The 25,056-nt window shown below is 42.2% G+C and overlaps 1 protein-coding gene across 2 annotated transcripts in view; it reads right to left on the bottom strand.

Moving 5' to 3' along the window:
• The window catches only part of EML1 (EMAP like 1), a 164,662-nt gene extending 140,042 nt beyond the window's left edge, over window positions 1–24,620 (bottom strand). Inside the window, exon 1 of one of the 2 annotated variants that reach the window (XM_044435704.1) lies at window positions 24,426–24,620. In XM_044435704.1, coding sequence (XP_044291639.1) covers window positions 24,426–24,456 — 31 coding nt within the window. In that variant the 5' untranslated portion in view covers window positions 24,457–24,620. The remainder of the gene's footprint in view (window positions 1–24,425) is intronic. The other variant, XM_044435708.1, reaches the window with a different exon arrangement.
• Between the last annotated feature and the right edge of the window lie 436 nt (window positions 24,621–25,056).

The raw sequence follows: 25,056 nt of genomic DNA, 5'->3' as shown, positions 1-25,056 counted from the left end.
AAACTGTGCAGCAGATCCACTAACATCTGCTAATTGTAATCAGACCAGCAACGCTGAGAAGCTTGTAACAGGCTTATAAAGGAGGGATTACAAGGGCACTGTCAGCTTATAAGAGACCTTTATCCAAATGAGTGTCCTGAATAAACTCACAACACAATGGAGAGCCTTATGAAAATGCATATGAATTTTCATGACTCATGCTAGTAAGGTTTTCTTGCTTTTTATTTAATAAATTCCCAGCCCCACTTAGGTCAGTGGCTATTTCAATGAGACTAGGAATTTAGCCTACTCTGTTATATACCCATCTTAGGGCATGTCTTTTCAGTCCAGTATTTTTAATTTGAACATTGTAATTCCCAGGCATCCTAAGTTTCTCTAGCTGAACATTTTTTGCATCTTGACCAAGCTTCTATCCTTGGAGTTCTTCTACCCAAAAGTATGGGTTTCTGCATTATGCCCACTCCCTGCCCCCCACTGCCACCCTGGTTCAGCCTTACCTAACCTGTTGGGCAAGGCTGACCTAGTTCATACAGCTCTCACATACTCACCCTGCTCAGGCTTCTATACAGATCCCTGGCAAGGCTCCTAGTACAAGCCAAGAGGGAAGGAGGCACTCTGGGAGCTGGGCTGCATTTAAAGGAGCTACAGACAGTTAATTCAGGGTACCTGGATGCACCATGTCCTCCACTGTGCACTTTGGAGGGCATGTGAGACATGGCCTCCAGTTTGCTGCCTGGTTGTGCAAACCAGTCATTTGTAGGATTCTTTTTCTCAGAACAGGAAGGGAGGCAGAATGCGTGAACAGGCTGTCTGTGCAGTTGAGCAATACCAGTGCAAATGTCCAACTCACAGATCTTTGATGGGTGTGGTGGAGAAGCAAAGAAGCACGTCTTTCCTATTCTTCCCTTCCTCCACCACTGAGGACTAAATAGGTTAGTCCTTCCTACTTTTCCCTTCCTCCACATAGGTTCACAGTAAACCTATGAACTTGGACTTTGCCTTTAGATCTACAACACTAATTTCAGTTGTGTCCGTTTTAAATCCCTTTGATTTGGATGACCTTCCTCTGGGGAATTCTGGGTTTCAAGAAGGATAAAAGTTTGTTTTATTAAAAAAAAAAAAAGGATGCTCCAGTTCTGACAAAGCCAAATTCTTTGCCAGATTTCAGAATGTATACCTCACAAACAGGACACACGTTAATACAGAAAATATTGCAACAACACTCCTTCTGATTGTGAGGGACACAAATCACCACCTTCTCTTATGAAAATGATAGCGACTGTATACAACAGAGAAGTTTTCCAAAAAATATAGAACCTGGCAGTGAATCTGGCCTTTTGGTTTCACTAGAAAAAGGATAGTGCTCTTAACTGATCTATAATACAATCCTATGCTTGTCTGTTTGATTCAAGGGGGCTTACTCTTGGGTGTAAGTGGTTATAGAATTGTCAACATCTGAGAAATATGTTAAAAGCCCAGTGTGTGAGAACAGGTTGTAAGGATCTGAGTACTGCATTACGGCATGGAGATAGGCTTTCTTCCTCCTCTTCAGTTTGCATTTCAGATTTGAACGCCACCTGTGCACAAGTTTTTTATTTGCTTTGGCAACATCTTCATTAATTGGAACAAATAGGATCACAATAGCACATCTTTAATGACTACCACAGTAAAAAGAAATGGGGTTTTTGAAAGGCTGATTTATTTAATACAGAAACAAGCCACAGATAGAAATCAATTCCATTACTTAGTTTCTCTTCCTCTCTAACAAGGCAAGCTGGTCTGAATATGTGCTTTTTATCCACTGCTTCACAATGTTTTTCTACTAATGCTGTTCTAAATTACACAGTCCCAGCTGGACTTTTGAACCCTTATTTGAGAGAGCTTGGAAATTAGATCTAATGAGATCCTCCTCCCTATAACATCAATAATATACTTTAAACGAGCATAATTAGAAGACTTTGTTTCCCTCTTGGGATGTACTAGTGAAATAAAGAATCCATTTTCACTTTACAATTGTGGTTTTCTTGGTTGTCACCAGATCTCTTGATGGGATTATACATTTATAATATACTGCTAGAGAAACTTGAGCTCCTTTAAGGAGATGAGTTCATAGCTGAGAAATACTGTAAGGGAGCCAGTGGAGTGGATGGGGGGATATGTCCTTCCCTTTTTATTCATCCGCAGCTGAACACTGTCTTTATGCTCACTGCACCTCAGACATCTCAGTCTGGTTTCCACTATCATGGTTCTCTGGCTGGGTTCACACATCCATGAAACAACCCGTAGCACACTTGATGCAAGGATGGGCTTGCTGTGGGTTGTCCACCACTGGTTTGGGGGCCTCTGACTGTTAAAGCTTCTTCGTTTTCTCTTCTTGCCACAATCACAAACCTTTCTTTGTGTGCTGCAGTTTCTTCTGCCTTGCTTCCCACTTTCCCCCCCACAATTGCTTTCTGTGATCTCTGAGTTGGTAGACAGTGACTCTGAAGTGCTCAAGTGGCACATGAGAGGTGTTGACACTGGTGTGTGCGCACATGCCCTAGAAGTGAGTAAATATTTGTGTGTGTTTAAGATTTTTTTGTAGTTGGACATGCACAGGTCTGGAGTTATGTGGCTCTGAAATGGGCAGCCAGGACTAGGCAATGGCCTGGGACGTGTCCACCATGTCCCTCATCACCCTGCTGTCCTTGGGCACTTGCTGAAAGAAGGAGCAGGGCTCTGTTGTATTGGACCCCCCTCGTGTCTTTTCCCATGTCTGCCACACCTTCTGCTGCCTCCTCAAATCTCTCTGCCTCAGTGTTTTTCCAAAATCACATCCTCTTCTCTCCCCTGTCCATGCATTCCTTTTTACAAATAGGGGATGTCCTTAGGAGGGCATGTGAACATTAGAAAATGCAGATTCGTCCTGTTCAGCTAAGCCCCAGATTTTTTTTGGTACTAGCACCTTTACGGCCCAAGTGGACCAAACAGAAATTAACAGATCGGACCTCTTTGGACTATTTCAGTTGGATTTTTCATTACATTCTTCCACTCCGCAGTTTCCTGGCACGCCCCTCCTGCCACACACACACACACAAACACACACACCCAGAATCAATCTATGTTCTGTGCCTGCTGAGCACATGCAGTCCTTACTGGGCTGTTTTGGGTTGATGACCTCCACTTCATATTTTTCCCCCTGGAGATGTTGTGATTTCTTCAAAGTTTGGGGTTCCCTCAAGACTGCTAATATCTCCTCTATGTGTCCAGATCATGCTATTTTGAGTACATAAGAAATTGTACTTCTGGCCTGAAAACCAAGTGCTTTGAAATGTGTTTTTTAAAAAATCAAGTAGGACAGTAGGCTGGGTTCAGACAACAAGATAATCCACGGTTGAATATGGGTTAAGTGAGCTTTCTTGTTCAAAAATGTATTGTCATGTTGTTTGAACCCTGCTGAGGTAATAAATCATGGTTATCAACTCACAGTTCCGAAACCAACAACAAACCATACATTCTTTTAATGGGTGGTTTGTGGTTAATCAGCCATAGCTTGTTAGCACAGCTGGATTCAGACAACACAATAACCCATGGTTCAACAACAATCCATTGTTCAGTGGCAACCTACACAATCCAGTAATGCAGTTTCCCTGAAAACATGTCCAGGCACGTTTTGGGAATCCATTTTTCTGGTATGAACCCAAGGGTCTGCAGACACAAGATGCTATTCTGATATCTGAAGGAGAATTTACTTTTTTATCTTCAAAGAAATAACCCAATAGCAATTGCTTTCAGGACATTTACAAGTGCATAAAAGTACAATACTGAAAACTACAATTTTAAAAGCACAAAGAAATGTGCTTTGTGAGCGGTCTTTGTGAGCCACCCCAAGGCTTTGTTGTGATAGGGGCAGCATAGAAATGTTTTAAATAAATAAATAAGAAATTATAAGAAATCAGTTCGAAACAATCAATAGTTCTAAAAGCCCTGGGTGAACAAAAATGCCTTTGTGTGATATGTGAATGATGGGACTTCCCCAAGGGGAGGAAGGTCTCCTAATGGGACACCACAGGCAAAAAATCCCTTTCTCTGGTAAACACCAGCCCAACATCTGGCAGTGCGCATGCCCAGAAAAGAGCACTGGCAGATGACTGCAGTAAACAGATGGGGTTTTGTGGGAACAGATGATTAAAAAAGCTGGATTAGAACCAAATGAGGTACGCCAAATGAACCAGCACAGTACCTAACTGAACTGCATCATCTTGAGTGAGTACATGATATCATCTCCCAACAGGATTGTTAAAGATTAGGCTGTGACCCAGTACATGCCAACCATTGACCACGTGGCCATGCATAGGACTGCACTCTCGATCGTTGACACCTGCTTAGTTTTGTACTTTGCATTGATCTCAAGAGAACAGGAAGAGCACACAATGGCTTGTTTGCTGGAAGGAGGTAAGGACAGGCTGCTTTTGGAATGCCTCTGCAGCTCAGAAAGGAGTCATCACTAGCTTAAAGCAACCACATGAAAAAGAACAAGTGTTCAGCTTCTTAGTCTCCGTTGAACCTGGAGGACCTCACCTCCTCCCACTGACTGGAAGTTCACTGTAGAACAGGGAGACATCTGGTGGCTGAATAAGGCAGACTAATGCAGAGGTGGGCAGAACATCTACTGGTAGATCTCCAGCAAGAATTTCTAACTCACAATTATTTAAAAGCAGCAGCAATACAATTACCACCCCTAAATTACACAGAAGAAATGAAGAAAGCTTGGAGCCAATGAGGAGTGGAAGGATTGTGAGCCATGTTGAGAGCATGTTCTTGGGTTCTGACTTCATCCATTCAAAGTGCATGTTTTTGGTGGCCCATTGCATTACTTTCAATTTGACTTCCCTGTGTTTTACTGGCATTTATTTATTTATTGGATTTCTAGCCACCTTATTAGCCACGCAGCTCCCTTTTGCTCATCACCTTCTAACACCTGTCACAGCTAGCATTCCCATATTTAATGGGCTAGAGACACCACGTAGGCCAGTTTTAGAGATGCTAATTATCCAACAATTTTTCTAGACCATATACCAATTATAACACTGATATACATCAACATCAATGCATTGCTTTACAAGCTCTAATTTGTTGGCTCTTAGAGTGTGAAATGTGGGACCTTTGTCAGACATCATGTTGATTGTGTACAGGTGGGAACAAAATTACAGCCTGTTTTAAACCCCAGACTAGCCAAGACACATCACTTTAGATTCAAGTATACTTGGGAAGCAACAAACCCACTTGTGTCAAGGAGGATATCCAGTATATTGAATACAGTGATGAATTATTCCTGTGTTGATGAGGAAGCTTACACTCCCCTTTTCCGTGGCTGTGTTGGTACCCTGAATATGCCAGGGGATGCACTGTGGGCTTCCCAAGTTACATGTCAATTGTACTGCCCAGCTTGAAACAAAAAGCAGTGCCTCTTTTCATGGATTTTATAAAGTTCTTTTCTCCCACTATTTCAGAGTCTGTCAGGATGCACATAGGTTTTAGCCCCTCTTCCTGGGAGAGGGCCAGGGCAGAGCTACTTCAGTATGGCAAAGGGTTTAGTTCTAACAGCAAAAGCAGCCCTTATCTACAGAAAGACCTAGGAAAGCCACCTCAGGGCTATTTTCTCTGGTGCTCTTTCTAAGAAACTTCAATAAACTACCCTGGCTTTTGGACCTTGGAAAAGTTCAGTGGATTGCCTGCTGAACCATAATAGGTGTGGGAAGCAGATCACTTCCCTTTTTCCCTCTCCAGCAGGCTGAAACAAAACTTGAGAAGTACAGTTCTTTCATTAAAATTTAACTGGCTATCAGACAATAAATCTGATTAGTGCTCTCTTTGAGCGGTGGGAGAAACATCTGCCCATGTAAAGAGTTGGATCCGAACTGAAACTTCCCCTTCTTCTTTCTCTTTCAGTAAAGCATCTTGCTCCAGCACAGGGTGGCTCCAGCTGCTTGTGAACTGGACTTTGTAACTGGCCTGCTGACTTCACCTGCCATCTCCGAAGTGGGTCAAGGAGCTCTCCACACCCACTTAAAATGGCCAAGTTCTCTGTCCTTGCCTCCTGCTCCTCCTCAGAATAGGACAAATCCATCCAAGCAGACTGTAATGGGCCCCTCTCCACAATAGCCTCCTTTCTATTCTTCTGGTATTGCCCATGCAGTACATGCCCACTGTCTTACTGTTGTACCCCACAGTGCCAAGGATGGCAACCATTTTTGGGTCCTGGGAATACATCCACTCCAGGCGACCGTCTCAGGGCTCCATGACCCAAAGTGGGTGGGATTGGGGTTACCTGCACCTGCTTTCCTGGACCTCATAAGCACACAGCCATGCTTTTACACACACACACAGACGCATGTAACCCGTGCCCAGCTAGACACACTCACACACTGAGCTGGCTTTGCTTCCCACTTGCCTTCCTGATCAGGCCAGGGAAGAGCAGAATTAAGCTGTCTGAGTAGAATGGATCAAGCTGGGCACTAGCCTCTCCTCCACACCCATCTCCAGTAGGCTTCACTGTGTGGGCCAGACGGAAAGATTCTCCACTTCAACACAGCATATGAAACAGCCTATTTGTTTTCACTATCACCTTTTGTACCTTGCCTTTCTTCTTCTTCCAAAGAACCCAAGGCAGCTTACAAAGTTCTCCTCCTTTCCATTGTATCTTCACAACAAGATAGGAAAGGCTGAGAGTCTGTGTCTGGTCCAGAATCCAGAATCATTAGCAGCCAGCTTTCCCAAGCACCAAGCCAATGCTCTAACCACTATCCTATGCTTTCTTTGCCGCTGCGCACATTCCAAGTGCTTGTGCATGCTAATTCCCCTTTAAAGCTTCCTAAGTCTAAGTGCAGAGTCTGTATCTACAGACTAAACATGCTTGTGCTCTTCATTGGTTGTGCCAAATATACAGGAAGTCAAGGGCTGTGAGCACTTGGCTCCATCTATCCTGTTTGTCTGTATACACTCAGTGTGATGTGAAAGGGACCTTTTGAGTCTTGGTAAGGTTTTAGATGCATGTGCATTGCTTAAAAAAAAAAAAGAATGCCTGTAGCACTGTTTTTTTCCATTTGCCCATTCATTCAGCATAATAGTTGTATATAGCACTTTACAAAGTAATACAATCAAGAGTCTCTGCCTCAAGTAATTTACAGACTAAAGAAATAAGGGAAGATGATAGGGAAGGAGGCACTCCCTAAATAGTACTTATGCTGCATTCCCAAATTAAACTTGCACTGGCTTCTCCTGCTGATTGACTCTAAATTCATCCTGCTGGCATTTCCTGCCTCCAGATTTAGATCTATTTTCCAGTTGCCATAAAGAAAAAAAATCTTTCTTAAATCATGGTTTTTGTTGTTGTTGTTGTTAGTCTCGAAGTCATGTCCGACCCATCGTGACCCCATGGACAACATTCCTCCAGGCCTTCCTGCCCTCCACCATCCTCCGGAGTCCACCCAAGCTCACACTGACTGCTTCAGTGACTCCACCCAGCCACCTCATCCTCTGCCGCCCCCTTCTTCTTTTGCCATCTATTTTTCCCAGCATTAGGCTCTTTTCCAGGGAGTCCTTCCTTCTCATTAGGTGGCCAAAGTATTTGAGTTTCATCTTCAGTATCTGGCCTTCTAAACCTTTATGTGGATTCGTTACCTAAACTGGATTATATATTTCCCATGGTCTTATTAATTAATAGTGGCACTTTATACTGTTGTTGTGTATTACCCAGATGAATTCCTGACTTTATTTTTAAAATGGCAGGAACACAAATGTATTTTATGCCTTGCTATTTATAACAACAAAAAAGAGTGCTTACTTTGGGAACTCTTGGACTTGAGATTTGTACTTATCCTGTCTGTACTCATTGTTTCAGCTCACTGCCCATGATGGATTACAGTTGATGCTGGCAGCTCAAAAACAGAATCTTTGAAATCAAAAGCCAAAAGAAGCAAGAGCAAAAAGTCCTCCCCCTCCTTTATCACCTTGAATATAGTCATGTTTGGAATCAAATGAATGGGAATTTCAGGCCTTTGTGTGACTTCCCTTCAGATATATGAAGAATGTCCTCAGTACCTCCTTGTTTTCTTCTCCAAGTTAAATGTGTGCTTTCCCTTTAAACTTTCCTCATGGGACTTATTTTGAACACTCAGCTTGTCCTGATCCCTGTCTTACTGTTTTTCCTGGTTTTTAGTAGGGAGGCAGAACTTCAGGCTCAGGAGCCCAAATAGCCTTGAATTTGTATAATTCTCCTTTAAAGCTGTCTAAGCCACTGAGCATCAACATTTTGCCTGGAGCAAATGCTTTGGCAAAAACAAAACAAAGTAACTACCATTCAGATTCATTGGATTACAGTTGTAATATTATCATCAAGAACTTTTCTGGATCTACTTTCTCTACACCATGTGAAACTAATTTTGTATTTACTCACTTAAGTTAAACAACAATGCTGTAAACTTCCATTGGAGTGGAATCACTTCAGTGCCATTTATCATTTGGTTTCAGTCCTGTAATTTTTTAAAAGTCTGATAACTAAAACTATACGCAGGATTATCAAAATCTGGTTGAACTACAGATTTGTACAAGGCAGTAGGAAGTCGTTATTTGTTTTTCGGCGCCAGGTGAAGACCTTTTTATTTAAACATCATTTTAATTGTTAACAATATTTACTTATTTATCTGGCCAGGGCGACTTCTTTTCTTTTCTTTTATAACTTTTCTTTTATATCGTTTATATTTTTATTTATTTTATATTATTAATTTTAATTTTATATTGTTATTATTTTTGTATTGTATTGTATTGTATTGTGTTGTAAGCCGCCCTGAGGCTTCGGCAAGGGGCAGCATAGAAATGTTCTAATAATAATAATAACAACAACAACAACAACAACAACAACAACAACAACTTGGCAGTTTTACTTTAAGTTCTTTTCCTAATGATCCCCAGCATGGAATCTGCCTTTTTTGCAGTAGGGGGAAGCTAGATTAACGTGTACATAGAGCTGCCAGGCACAAATCCAAGACCTCTTTCTTAGTCTGTCCCCATCAGCTCAAACTCCAGTGTACAGGTGAAGAGCAACCACCCTACCTGTTTAACAACAAAGGGGCATCCAAGGAGAAGAGACATACTGTAGAATCAATTATGGTTCACCATTAGGGTGGCCATGTGTGCTGCTTTACAGAGGACAGCTCTTTAACTGAAGGCATCCTGTATTGAAAGGGCTGCTCTGTCTGGTTTAAAGAGGATGCATAATTAGAAAGGGGAGCAGGAGCTTTGGAATTGCCTATTAGCAGCTACTACCTGGAGTGTCCTAAGTGCACCATCATTCCAGTGTTGAGGCTGGGCAGGGGTCTAGCAACATGGAAACAGGTGAGCAGGCACACCTGTTCAATATCTATCCTATGAATGAATGATGCATTTCTATTTAAATATAGTAAATATTTCTATATTTGCATCTATACAGATATATTTTCATATGCACACATGCATGCAAATATTTGTTCTCTGTTTTCCACAATGCATTCCCTCTTTTTTGGGTGATATATGAGTTATTGCCCTGTGCAAGGTTCCAAGTTACACAGAACTCTCTCTCAAGTACTGTAATATGCTCTATGTGGGGCTGCCCTTGAAAATGGTCCAGATACTTCAGCTGGTACAGAACAGAGCTGCCAGGCTGCTGACGGGGACTGGCCGTTACTCTCACATAACGCCGGTCCTCTATCAGCTCCACTGGCTCCCAGTTGAACTCCAGGCCCAATTCAAGGTGCTGGTTTTAACCTATAAAGCCCTGAATGGCTTGGGGCCAGGATACCTGAAGGAGTGCTTCTTCCCTTACATGCCCTCACACCCCTTAAGATCTGCAGGAGAGGCTTTGCTCTGGGAGCCGTCCTTAAAGGAGATAAAAAGAACAACTACCCAGAGCAGGGCTTTCTCTGCGGTGGCACCCAGGTTATGGATTGCACTCCCTGGAGAGGTGCGCCTGACACCAAGTCTATATTCTTTTCGGTGCCAGGTTAAAACCTTTTTATTTAATGGCTATTTTAAAAATTAATGTCTTCATTAATAGTCGCTTTTTTGTTTTTGTTTTTATGTAATTTTACTGTACTTGTTACTGTTTTATTGTTTTAATTCTATGTTGCAAGCCGTCCCAAGATGCCAAGGCATGTGGTGACAGCATATAAAAGTTTTAAATAAATAAATAAATAAATGGATGTTAAAAACAAAAGGGGAAATAGGATAAGATATCCCTGTAGTCTATATCTCGTACACAGTATGACCTCATGAAAACAAATCATTTTACTATTCTATGGCTATGGTTTTAATGGACTAACACATTTTCCTGGATTAGAATTTTGTTGATAAAGATGGAGTATTTTCCAAAATGGTCTTTTATGATAAAAGAGGACAACATTCTGGAACGAATTCTAATCTGAACAGGACAGATGCAGAATCTTCTTTCTTGTGTCTGGACAGGGTCATTCATTGATCAAGTAGTTCTCAGTTATCCACTCTACCCAATGCTTTTTTTTTTCCTAACGTCAGAGCCAAGAAAAAGGGAAGATAAAGAAAAGAGCTCCTGCGGTTTTATCTCTTTGAACACCTAGGGTTTGAAATCTTCAATCAGGCTGCACCATGGAGTGGTCTTACTTATGAAGGGGGCGATTTTCTTTCTTCATCGTTTTCTTTTTTACTCTAATGGCATCCTGTGGCAGATGTAGGTTGCATGCCATGAATTCAAACGTTTTGTGATCTTTTGTTGCTTGCGACACCCATAGATCACAGGGGTGCTCTTGAAAATGTTTTATGCACAGCAAGCATGTGTTTCTGACATGCTTGCATTCATGCGCCTCAGCAGGGCCACTCTTACATCGCTGTAAGCCCATTTGGATAATGTTATTCCTGCACACAGAGCCCTTTGCCAGGAGATTCTTACCAGCTTTTTATCATCTGCTGGCCTGCAGCCTAGGGGATGGTTGCTTCTTTAAAATCTTGGAAATTTACAAAGCTGATTTGTACTGCCTTTGATTTACAGAATTGGTTGAGTTGTAGCATGCAAGCAGACTTTTCCAGTTGAAAACTCTTTTAAAATAAGGGCTTCTCAGAAGCACACAATTGTCATTCTCTTTCCCATACATACATATGCATGCGCAGACTGACAGGTTGGTCCACAGCTGTAAAATAGGTGGTGTTCAGACATTTTAAAAAATCATCCTTTTTGTCATGGGGACTTCCACACCATAAGCTTATGTTTTACAGGGGTTGGGCTGTTGTAGCTTACTCAAAATAATTCTGAGGGTTCTAGTTTAGTGGTGGTGCTTAGAATTGTGTTAGAAATTTCTAGCTGCTCTTCACAGAACTATAGAGCCACCCATGGTTCCTTGATGAGTAGGAATGACTGTTAAAACCAGCTGAAATCCAAGCCAGCTTATCATCCCAGCCCGATACATCTTTACCCATTAACAAATCAACTTCTGGACAATTTCAGTGGTACTTAGTCCATTGGGTATCAGGATACACGACAGAGGACAATTCGATACATGAAGGGCGGCCAAAGAACTGTGTTCCGTTTTGTCCAGTCCAAGTCCATTGAACAAGCAAGAACTGTAAGCAGGGAGTGCAGCAGGGCCCTTGAAGCTGGCCATCAACCGTTCACACCTGGACAGCAGTACATGGGGCCATGAATTTGTAGTATGGCAGCCAGCCAGCCACTGTGCAGTGTGCCACTGTTCAGTCTACCCAGCAAGTACATTCATTTTCTTTATGACTTTACCTTTTGTCTGTTTGTATGAGAAAAAGAGGGAGAAGGATGGTGTGGGTTCATTTTTCCCTGCTCCTTTTCTTCTGTTTTCTCTCTTTGCCTTCTGCTTCTTCCCCACCTTTTCTCCCTCCCTTCTTTTCCATTTTGCCTTGATTTTGGTCTTGTATCATCCTTCCTGTTTCCTCTCCAGTCTTCTTCCCTCCAGCAGCTATGGTGAGCTTACTGGAGTGAGGGGCCATATGCATTATCGGTTTCATTTATTTGATTTGACATTTGGAGCCTGCCTGTCAACCAAAAATTGGACCTCAAGGCAATACTTCAATACTCTACATGTGAAAGAGAACAGGGGAGGTCCCATTAGGTTCAGTGGGGCTTATTCCCTTTTTATTCAAGCGGCATTTTAACTGTTAATATTATTGGATTTTATCTGGCCAGGGCAGCTTATTTTATACTGTATTTTTGTATTTTTAATTTAATGTTTATATTTTTGATTTATATTATATATTATAATATTATAATTGTATTATAATTATTTTAACTTACTGTTGTAAGCCGCCCCGAGGCTTCGGCGAATGGGGCGGCATAAAAATGTTTTAATAAATAATAAATAAATAAACAGTATTTCAGTCTTTGGAATGAGGAATATATGCCGGCAAGTACTAGTGTAAATGGGGTGGGAGCCACGGGTCCTTCTATATATATATAACCTGATGCATTTCAAGTGTGGGAGGTATTATATCTATAGATCAGTACATATCTCTTAGCCTCAGTTTGCTTTTCTATGAAATGGATTTCTGCGGTAGCAGGAAATGTTAATTCAATGTACAAGTGGTTTTGTGTGCTGAGGATAAGATCCCACTTTTGCCTTGTATGTAGGATCCATCCCTGGGTCTCTTTACTGTTAGCTGCCCTGTCCTCCACCCCTCCAGCTACAAAGGGCAGCAGCCACTGCTGCAGAGAAATAGTACAGCGCAGCAAGTGTAGAATTATAGTGGTTCCTCATACTTCAAACTTAATTAGTTTCAGGAGGCCATTTGAACTCTGAATTGTTGAAGTCTGAATCAGTTTTTCTCCATTAGAAATAATGGAAAGTGAATCAATCCATTCCCAGACCCTAAACAAATACCCATTTTGATGTAACAGTAAATACGACCTCCTAAAATGAATCAAGTTTGAAATATGAGGCATCACTGTATTGCAATTTATGTTAGTAATGTTATGTTAGTGCATTTACTTTACCTTAGTGAGGAGTCGTTTTCTATATATACAAAACCAAAAAAAAAAAACCAAAAAAAACAAACAAAAAAACCCACTGAAAGCGCATGTGTGTTACGCAAGATATGTTTCACAGTGAGAGACAACTTGGGCACACAACACATGACATTTATGCTGCGGCCACATGATTTTCACTTCGCATGCAGTTCAAGCATAGAAGCATTGTTTGAGCTTTGCAGCAATTTTATCTTGACTTTTAACATTCGAACTCTGGATAGTTCAAAGTTAGAGTCACTCAAAGCACGAGGCACCACTGTAACTGGATGCACCCCGGTGTTCAGCCTTCTCTGACATCATGCCAATTCTGTATGCAGTTCTTTCTAGGCTTCACACTGTCCTCCACCCACTTTTCCTGAAAAGAAGTAGTGTGCCAAGCAGTGATCAAGCGTCATGGCAAGCTACCCCTAGTGGTCTTCCTACCTTCCCCTGACTGTGTGATCACACCAGACCCTCACTAATGTAGACTAGGTGGTGACTCTTGGCACAGAGAGGCCAGGCACCATCTGCCTGGGTGCTAGTCCAGCCCTTTCCCAGAGGGCCTGCCCCTTTTCTCTGGCCCCACCCTTTTTTCCCAGCTGCTGCCCATTGGGTGGTTCCTCTGTTTTTGCATATTTTTGCAGACTGAAACAACTTTCTTAAAGCATAGCTATTAGCAATAAAAGCTTTAAGCTACAGAATGCTGGTATGTCTGGTCCTGTCCCCTTTGTCTTCTCTTGACTGAGAGAAGGGCTGCAGCTCGGGTGGAGCACCCGCATTGCATGCTGAAGGTCCCAGCTTCAGTCTTTGTCATTTCCAGGTTGAGCAGATACCCTTAAGAGCTGCTGCCACTCTGACAATATTAGCCTAGATCAGGGGTTGGCAACCCACGGCTCCAGAGCCGCACGTGGCTCTTGAACCCCTCTTCTGCAGCTCCGTCGCTCAAAACAAGCACGGCACAGCAGCTGATCTTCTCGAAGCTCCACTCAGGAATGCAGGGCTAGCTAGTTAAGTAAATCAGCTGCTGCTGAAGAGATTCTCTTTGTCCCAATGTAATCTCCTTCATCTGAATGTTAAAAGCTGTGTTTGGGACCTGTCACAATTCACAGCACTTGACTGTTTACCTGCTAATCATTCGCTAAACACACCTATATCTCCAGCACAGCCATGGACTCACTGAGCTCCCCCCGCCCCCCAAGGCCAACCATGGATAAATTGAAAAGAAAAGTTTCTGAAGAAAAACAAACATTTAATAATATGTGGGTAGATTCATTTGCTTTTACTGCTGACGAACTTATGGGGTTTGCTGTTTAATGCATGCAGCCCTTTAGCACTGACTTTGACACTGCAGGAAGCTGTCCTCCTATTCAAAATATTTGAAAGGAGTCCTACTAGTTTATAATGTAAGATTAAAAATAACAGGTTTTAGTGACTGAACAGAGCTGCAGCTAAATCATAATGAAGATATACATAGCATTAAGGTAAAAGATGATATATGCAGTGTTATCTTCATTTTAGATGTCAAAAGGGTTTTGCGGCTCCCGGTGTTTTCTTTTGTGTGGGAAACGGGTCCAAATGGCTCTTTGAGTGTTAAGGGTTGCCGACCCCTGGCCTAGATGGACCAATGGTTTGACTCAGTGTCAAGCTGCTTGTAAAGCTGCTTCCTACCGCTGCAATGTGGCTTCTGAGAACTTCAAAATTTAAAGAGGAAAAAGGGCTACCCTCATTTCCCCCTGTATTGAGAATATCTTCATGGACCAGGAGATCCTGAGATCCCGACTGTCCAAGACCACCCTGATGTCCCCATTCTTTGTCACCCGGTCTGCCCTTTCACCTCTCCCAGTGTTGGAGTTCCAGCACCAGGGAGGTGAGTGTTAAGGAAGTTTCCCAAGAGTCGGGAAGGTGGATCCAAGGAGAGAGGCTGAAACACTCTCACTCTAACCTCAGAGGAATAGATTTGACATGTGCTATGGCCCCAGAGGTCATAGATTGTCACTAAATTTCCAGAGGCACCTGGCTGCTTGGTGCTGAGTTAGGTAGTTGGAATCATCTGGAAACACAATTTTTTATGATTATATTGCAAAATTCATAGACAGGAAATGCACATTGATGTTGTAATGCAATACATTCTCCAATATTTGTAAGATTATTTATGCTAGTTTAATCCAACATGTAAGATTTAATTCAACATGTAAGATTATGTATGCTAGTATTTAATTTGATTTGATTTGATTTAGATATTCATGCATTTACAAACTGGGGTGGTGCCTTCCAGTTGTTTTGGGTTTCAGTAGCTCCAGCCAGCATAGCTAATAGATAGGAATCCTGGGAGTTGTAGTCCAAAACATCTGGAGCACATTAGATTCAAAAAGGCTGGCTGAAAACGTGGCAATCTCTGTTTTATTTCTAAAAAAAACAACCCCCACTTATTTAAAAAACTGAACAGATGTATTACGTGATAGCATTCACTTTATTATCTAAGTCTTTGCATGTCTTGAGTCATCAAGAAACATGAGCCAGGGTGTTCCATGTCCTCTCCTGACCGGCATGATTGCCTTTTCAGCCTGGGAGCCCCAGACACTCTTGGCTGTGCTATAGAAATCATGGCTTTTTTTTTTCCTGTGCAGCTGTCCTTCGCCACAATAGAACTGTCACACTGGTATCTAATGAATCAGTGGTAACTCTGGTGATCAACCGGGCAAGGGGGTTGATCACACAGTAGCAGAATAGGAGAGTTGGAAAGGACCATGGAGTCCACCCTTCAAGATTTATATCTTGATGCAAGATACAAATCTCATAGCCTTGTTGTGAATCTCAGTACTTGATGCAAACAGGCTCTTCAATTGTTCCAGATGGTTTAATATGCAGTATGTTGAGAAATTGGGCAAAAGGGCTATCTTCAGAAAGCCAGCCAAAACTCTGAAACATAAGGGATACTATTCCACAAATGTAATCTTTGCTGGTGAGGCTTTTTGATAGTCCATTTTTAAATAGAGGAATTGCACTTACTACATCTCTTATCCAGTGACAAAGAATCTGTGCATGGTATTCAGTAATGTTTCATAAAGCTGTTAAGGTGCAAGTTTTAATTAATGAGTGGATTAAATCAACAACAGATTTGGAGTCGACTAATCAACTAAAACTGTTGTAGCTTTGCAAAGTTGGAGACAATGGTAACTGATGGTTTCAAATGTCTCTTTAGTTTTTGAAGAGAACAATTGAAATTTGGAAGCCTATGTGCATCCATTGGCCCAAGCATTTGTGTGTCTCTGCTGCCACAATGCTATGTCCCCTATATTGTATTTAGATGGCCTTTTTCAGCCATCTAGATAAAGTGCTAAGGAATGGGGGGCACCACTAAGATGGGGCATACAGAGCTGCAGCCTCCCCCCCCCCCCCTTAGGGTGCATTTGTGCTCTCAGAGAGGCAGCTGGCATCTGTCCTGGCCAGCTGCAGTGGAAGGACAGGGCAGGCAATTAGGCATCGGAGTGCCAGCACTAAAGATGCAGAATCTCAGTGCTAGGACTCTGAAGAATCATCCTCCCAGGGATGTTGGGCATTAGCAGGATGATGCCCTTCAGTAACTTGAACTCTGGGATGCACCACCAAAATGGCAAATAAATACTAAATATAACTTTTACATCTAACAAGAAGTAAAATCTTTGGTTTATCAAGCTGGAAATTATTTCACACGTCCTTAAGAATCTCACATGCAGCAAGTTCCTAGCCATATGCACACTTACTGATGTATTACATTTTTATTTTTCAAGTCAGCAGCAGCAACATTATCCCTTCTTCCCCCTGCCATCCCATTACTTGCTTTCTTTGATTATCTCATTAAGTAATGTTCCCTTCCCATTGCCCGCACTTGTCAAGCCAAGTGAAATTTTATGTTCTGAAAATGACAGCATTAAAGGAATTGGTCTTACAGTTTATTGTAGATCACGGAACATTTTCCAAGGCAAATTTATGCCTACTTCTTTGGATCACTAGAACAAATGTGTTTATCTCAGTCAGATACCAAATGAATGATTTTCTCCTCATCAAAGAATGTCAATAGAAAACCTGTTGCTCACATTATCTATCAATGTAGCAACTAGAGTGAAAAAGTGAATTCAGTGTCCTGTTTCTGCATGAATCCATATTAATCTAAAAATAAAACTGCACAGAAGTAAATATCTATTTAAATCTTTTAAACTACTTCAAAATATGTGTTTCCACATTCTTTTTTCCTCCTCAAAACACACATTTTAAAATAGCTACACACACACACACACACACACACACACACACACTACAATATATTTGGTCAAAAACTGAATTAGAACTTTAGAGGAGTGCAAAACCTGATGGATAACCACCTAAGTTCAGATCAGCTTACTACTCTCAGAGATGCAGATGTGGTCAGCTGGCATTGAAATACACAAAGAATGAATTCTTTGAGCATCCCTAGTGTGGTATGATAGAGGGAGGAAACAACATTTGAAGACTCTTTGCTCAACTTCACAGGTTTATCCTGGAGTCAAGGAGGCTGTAATGAGAACGATTACAATTACGCAGAGCATGTTTTCTAATCAAAATGCTGAATGCATAAAAGACTGCTCATCCCTGTAGGGATTGAATGCCATTGCTTTACAAAGGGAAAAAATAATACACACAAGGGAAAGCCCTTAAATAATGGATGTGTTTTGCTTTTATCTACATGTAAGGATTGTGGTACATCTATGTACTTACTGTTAGTGGATAGGGCAAGTATGTCAATATAATTGCTACAGTGGAAAAAACCCCATAGTTCCCCTCTCCCAAACAAACTAGTTTTCCTTTTTCACTTCCAATTCTTTCTTGCAGGCATCTTGGAAGATGAATGTTTAACTTTCTCTTTACCCATCATGCGCTTGATTTTCAGAGGCAGAAATTAGGCAAAGCTATTCCTTTTATAGCAGTGCTGCTGAACTGCAAGTCGGTGGGCAAAATCCAGCATACATGGAATCCTGAAGGCGTCCTCCAGGCTTCATGTTTGCCCTGTTGGTGATTTTCCATGTTCAGTGTGGTCTTTTCCCTGCCCTAAGAGGTTGACGGCTTCATTGCTGACAGAAAGAGCTTTAGGGCATATTCTTCTGCAAGATTAGACCAAAAAAAGAAAAGCCTACAGCTTACACTTTTTGGTTGAAACTGGCAAAGGGTTTCACCTTTAATGTACAATATGCTGGTAATTTGGCCCCAATTTGTATTTGACTGTCATTGTCATGTGGTTCCCAAGAGCTTCTTTGAAGCTGAAGTCAGCCCTTGGGTTGAAAAAGATGCAACACCATCTGTGTGACTTTTATCTGAGTGACTTTTATCGAAACTGTGGTGGGATAGCTTTTGGGTGAATTACCATTGGTGGAATTCTCCCTGTGGGTCTGCCTTGTCTGATTACCATTTGGGCTTGAGCTCGACTCTAGTACAGTTGCAGGCCATGCCTATTGGGGGCCCAGATCATGCAGAGCTGAATGTGTCCAAGTGAACATGAGTGAAGAGCTCCATTCAGACCTTGCCAATTCAACACTGCAAAGTCTGAACTGAGGTGGGAAGGGCCAGCATACGCAGGGACACAGGAGGTGAGTCCTGTGTGCAAGGCCCTGGTCCTCTACTGACTTTATGGCCCCATGTTGTTGTTGTTAGTCGCGAAGTCGTGTCCAACCCATCGCGGCCCCATGGACAACATTCCTCCAGGCCTTTCTGTCCTCCACCATCTCCTGGAGTCCACCCAAGCTCACACCAACTGCTTCAGTGACTCCATCCAGCTACCTCATCCTCTGTCGTCCCCTTCTTCTTTTGCCATCTATCTATTGTTTCCAGCATTAGACTCTTCTCCAGGGAGTCCTTCCTTCCTTCCTTCCTTCCTTCCTTCCTTCCTTCCTTCCTTCCTTCCTTATTTATTTATTAAAACATTTCTATGCCGCCCCTTGCCGAGGCCTTGGGGCGGCTTATAACATCAAATAAAATACAAAATACATTAAAACAATAACAATTAAAATATATACAGTAAAATAAAATAAGGTGGCCAAAGTATTTGAGTTTCATCTTCAGGATCTGGCCTTCTAAGAGCAGTCAGGGTTGATCTCCTCTAGGACTGTCCAGTTTGATCGCCTTGCAGTCCAAGGGACTAGCAGGAGTCTCCTCCAGCACCACAATTCAAGGGCCCCAATCTTTTTGTGCCCAGCCTTCCTTATGGTCCAGCTTAAACGGGCATACATTGCAACTGGGAAAACCATAGCCTTGACTATACACACTTTTGTTAGCAGGGTGATGTCTCTGTTTTTTAGTATGCTGTCTAGATTTGCCATAGCTTTCCTCCCCAGGAGCAAGCGTCTTTTAATTTCTTGGCTGCAGTCCCTGTCTGTGGTGATCTTGGAGCCCAGGAAAATAAAATCTGTCACTACCTCCATTCCTTCCCCATCTATTTGCCAGGAAGTGAGAGGACCAGATGCCATTATCTTAGTTTTCTTAATGTTGAGTTTCAAGCCAACTTTTGCACTCTCCTCCTTCACCCGCATCAAGAGGCTCTTTAGTTCCTCTTCACTTTCTGCCATGAGAGTGGTATCATCTGCATATCTGGGGTTGTTGATATTTCTCCCAGCAATCTTAATTCCAACTGGTGATTCATCTAGCCCCGCCTTTCTCATGATGTGCTCTGCATATAAGTTAAATAGGCAGGGCGACAGTATACAGCCTTGCCGAACTCCTTTCTCAATTTTGAACCAATCAGTGGTTCCGTGTCCAGTTCTCACTGTTGCTTCTTGATCCGCATATAGATTTCTCAAGAGACAAATAAGATGGTCTGGTACTCCCATCTCTTTAAGAACTTGCCACAATTGGTTGTGATCCATACAATTAAAGGCTTTAGCATAGTCAATGAAGCAGAAGTAGATGTTTTTCTGGAACTCCCTAGCTTTCTCCATGATCCAGCATATGTTGGCAATTTGATCTCTAGTTCCTCTCCCTCTTCAAAATCCTGCCTGTACTTCTGGTAGTTCTCGGTCAACATACTGCTGGAGCCTAGCTTGTAGGATTTTGAGCATCACTTTGCTAGCATGTGAAATGAGTGCAATAATGTGGCAGTTTGAACTTTGATCCAGTCGCTTCATTCTTTCTGGCGCTACTAGTACTAGCCCTCTGCTCTTCCCCAGTAGCATATTGGACACCTTCCGACCTGAGGGGCTCATCTTCCGGCATCATATCTTTTTGCCTTTTGGTACTGTCCATGGGGTTTTCATGGCAAAGATACTGGAGTGGGTTGCAATTTCCTTCTCCAGTGGATCACGTTTTGTCAGAGCTCTCTGCTATGACCTGTCCATCTTGGGTGGCCCTGCAATGCACAGCTCATAGCTTCATTGAGCTACGCAAGCCCCTTCACCACGACAAGGCAGTGATCTATGAAGGAGTTATGGCCTCATGTGTGTGTGCAAATATATATAGAGAGACTCCTCTCTTCTCCTCTCCTGGCTGTGCTTGCTTAACATCCAAGGATGCACTTCCTTGCCACGCACTTCTTTTATGTTCTTTTCATCTCATCTCCAGCACATCTTCAATTTCCCATTCAAATGTAGGAGGACAAGTCAATGTTTTCCACTAGAGAATTTTAAGATTTGAAGACCTGTATATAATTAAGCTTTTTATGGAAAAGAAATATTGGCCATTTCTGCCTTGCTACTGACACTAAAGGGAGGGTAACAGACAGCAGCCCTCCTTTGGTCCCGCCTCGGTTCCCTTCCTGCCTGCATCTGCAGAGAACAATTATGCAGCTGTTCAGACTGCATTCTTGTGTAGGCTGCAAGCCGCATAGAAATGATGTTTGCTTATTTAAACTATAAAAATTAAAAACTATAAAACTATTAAAGTTTGCTATAAACTTATTTGCTAATTAAAAGAATGTATTATCAGATACACTGCAAAGACTTGGTTGCAATGATGCTTAATTTTGCACTCCAGCAAGACAACCTCAAGCTTTTGATTAGGAAAGGTCTTTATGTAGTCCCATCTATGCAAATGTATACAAACACTGCCCTGAAACTTAACACTAAGTCTGCAACCAGGATGCCAACTTTTCACTGGCAGATTATTTACACCTGGCTAAGTTCAGGTAATGTTCTACTCAACTCCTTGTGTTAAGGGCCACTTCCCATGATACCAGAAGCAGTCATTTTCTTTTACTGTGCAATCATCTCTATGTCTATTCAGAAGTAAATCCTATCGCATTCAATGGGACTTACTCCAGGTAATTGGATATAGGATTGCTGCCTTAAAGGTGCAATGTTTTTCTGGAGCAACTTTCTAACATTCATGAACGAAACACTGAGGCAGATTTCATTCTGAACTCCAGCTCCAGGCCCAGGTAGATAAATGTTCCTGGGGTAGCTCTAGGCACACCCTTCCCACTTAATTTATATCCTCTTCTGACCTGCCATCTCTCTCCCCACACCCTTTTATGGTATCAAGTGCAATGTGGCTCAAGCATGTGATCTTGTAGTTTGCAAGAAAAGTGAGTCACCCATGAGCAAACAGAGAACTGTTAAAAAAATACTATTTATACCCGAAGAATATAATAAATAGGCATATAAAATGCATAGATGTTAAAGTGCATACATATCAGGTATTATACATATTATCTTAATTACATTAAAATAAGGAATGCACAGATGGTTAAAAATTAAATAGCTGCCATGGGGCTGCCAGGATCAGGACTATGATCCATGAGAAGAGGGGATTTAATGCTGCCCTCTTCTCATAATCCTAATGAAAATCAAAGCTGGGTATTCCTCCTGAGAGGCAAGCTTCCATTGGCAGCAATGGAATTGTCAGTGGTTACACCAGTAGGTAATGGAGTTACGCCCACGTTACATGTAGCACTCACATCCACACAACCATCTACAAGAAACAATATCCTAACCCCTTTCCTTTTGCAAAAGGAAATGGAAGATCTATGCAGTCGTTTCATTCAAATGAAGCATGCACTAAATATTGGCTCTGACATCTGAATCCCATCTTCCTGGCCTCTCCCACTTCCCTGGTATGACTCATCATAGTGCTTAATAAGCAAACATGCTTCTAAATGGAGGCCAGCTCTGCTGGCAAAGCACCCTACTTTGGTTACCAGCTGCACAGCATGGATTTTGATAAGGCAAGGAAAAATACCTGCTTTGCTTTTCCCTTTGCCTTTCTAATGCATAGGATTTTTGACATTTGGTCCATATAGGATAGAGGCAGAAGAAATACAACTTCTGAGCTCCAAGCAAGGTGCTGCAATTAAATCCGTTTCTGTATCCACTGGTCTGTTAACAAACACAGCCCACTTTGGATAATCTGTTAAGGTCTTACTGTAGTTGTACAAAGCACACAGATTTGCCCAAAAGGAGAGAGATACCAATTTGTCCATTTGCCCCCCCCCCAAAAAAAAAGAAAAGACACCCCCCCACACACACACAGGCTGGAATTTCTGAAACCTCTGTAAATACTGGCGGTAAGAACTCTGGTTTCAGTTTGCTCAGCCATTTGCTGAGGATTGTGTGACCAAGCAAAGTAGAAATAGGTGCAGTTTCACACAGGTGAATTTACTCCAGTCTTCAGTGGTTTTGCCTATCACTGCAATCATTTATCTTGCTCCCTTGGATGCAGCTTTCCAGAGACTATGGAAATCTTTACTCAGGTCTTAGTGGTAGAGGAACAGAAAGAAAGAGGAATGTAAGGGATTGTAGATAAAAGCCTATCTGATCTTGATTCAAAGCTGTACCTAACTCTCCTGAATTCTCCAGTGATGCAGCTAGGGCTGCACCATGCCAGCAAAGGCTGGGACCCCACACCCAAGGGGTCCCCAAGCAAGTATTCAGAGCGTGGCAGGTCCCAGGACGTCAGAACAGCAGGCGCAAAAACCAATCATCAAGATGCTGCTATGATTTGCCTGAACTTAAAATGCAAAGCTGCATATTCTCTGGTTATCTTTTTCTGATCAGGACTGGCAAACTGTTCTGTTGTTGCTGTTGTTCTAACATAAAAGGAATGGAGAAGGAGTTGTAAAGCATGGTGTAGTGGTTGCTGGGGGAAGCAAAATATTTGTTAACTGCGCCACAACTGAAGCACTGCAAATGACTATTATGGAGTCCATACGGCCATTATGTCCAGGATATAAAATTCCTAGCTCAACCAGCAGCCACTCCCATCACCCACAGCTACGGTGCCCCTTTGATATGGTGGCCACCGAAGGGATGACATGAGCTACAGTGTAATATGTCTGAGAGGATGGCAGCTGGGGAAAGCAGTCCTTGTATAAGCCGCTCTTTCTCAGCCTCCCGAGTTTTGCACTCACTCCAAAAGGCAACACGGGCGTGGCTCAGTCCTGTGCCCATAAAACAAAATTGTTCTGCAACTGCTCTAAACTACCATGAGACAGGATAAATATTTGTTCTGTCAAACCTGAAGTACTTTTAAGGAAGCTGATTGCTCTCTCCCTCTCTTTCTCTCTCTATATAGACACAGTTTCTGGTCTCATTCCCAGACATTCCTCTCCAAGGCGCTTCAGAGGCCAAATTTGGACACTTCTGTTTCTGCCGAACAACCTGGGGTTTCTTCGAAGCATTTTCCTTCCTGGAGGGTATATGATGCAGTGCTTCTGCTGAGCAGCTTAAACATGGAGGGACGCCTATTTCCAGCAAATGGCTCCGCCTCTTAAGCCACTAAGGATGCCCTAACCATTGGTTCACTGAACAAATGTGCTTAAGTATTCTATGCCAGGACACATTTCCAAACCAAAGGGCACGTATACCATTCTTCCAGCAACAAATCCACTTTTATGACTTTCTGCTTCCTTTTCGGCAGCTTTTTTTAGTTATGGAAAAATGCTAGTAAGTTACACAGTTTCTGGTCTCATTCCCAGACATTCCTCTCCGAGGTGCCTTAAAGGCCAAATTTGGACACTTCAGTTTCTACCAAAGTAACCACATTGTATGCTCCTACCATTTCCCCATAAAATACTCCTTATCATCCATTGTCATTTTGTGTTTAGGTTCTTATCAGCTTATCATCAGTATTCGCTCAGAACATGCAACACAGGGTGATTACCTTCTTTTTACCAAGTAAACAGATACACACATTTATTATCCAAAGCTTTAAACAAAGAGAAGAAAAGTGTAGACGGGTAGCCTCCATAATATATGTCCAGCAACAGCTACACAAGAATGTTCTAGGACTCCACTAGTTTTCAGAGAGGGAAATCCAGCTAAAACACTCCCTTTGCCTCTCTCTGCCTGCTCCAAGTGACATCAGTGAATGTTAGTTTCTGAAAAAACATGCCGCTTCTTCTGCATTGCCTTCGCAAGCCTAGAATATGAACTAGACTTCAGGACATGGTGGTAAATATAAATCTAGCACTTACCCACAGTAATTCCCTCACAGTCTGACATCATGCGAAAAGAAGTTTCCTTTAATTCCGTTTAGGAAACCACAGGAGGAAAATAATAATAATACAGAACTCGCTCCTCTGTCAGGACAAGCAGGAGAAATGTGAGCAAAACATGAGTCAATCTCTCTCTCTCTCTCTCGCTTGCTTCTTTTTCTTCTTCTCAACTGCACATCCAAGGAGTTACGGCACCAAATTCTGGCTCTGCCTTCTCATTATGGGATGTAAAGATAAGAATGTGCTTTTGTGCCAAAAGAGCATGCTATTGGTGGATAAATTTGTTGACATCCCTCCCCTTCAAACAGCTTCCTCTTTAATGTCACAGTAGAACATTACACTCCCGACAAGGCCATGGAATATTTATGAAAAAAAGCTTTTAAGAACTACGCTGGGAATCCAGGCTCCAGTGCCCAGTAAAATAATTAAGAAGCAGAGAAGCTTGTAACTGGGGCGTGTTTCCAGGGCATTCCTGATTATGTAAAGGGAACACATGGTTGGTGTTCATGTATTTGACAGCAGTGAAAACAGTTTTTGGTTTGTCGTATGCATGTATCAGTTATGCGGAAACTTTTTCAGCTATAGGTCAGTTCAAAGCATTTGCCCTTCC

Source organism: Varanus komodoensis, unplaced genomic scaffold (assembly GCF_004798865.1).
Source record: "Varanus komodoensis strain SLA01 unplaced genomic scaffold, ASM479886v1 scaffold3, whole genome shotgun sequence".
NCBI classification, from domain to species: Eukaryota; Metazoa; Chordata; class Lepidosauria; order Squamata; family Varanidae; genus Varanus; species Varanus komodoensis.
The sequence above is the reverse complement of the archived record's forward strand: the minus strand, read 5'-3'. Positions and strand labels throughout refer to the sequence as shown.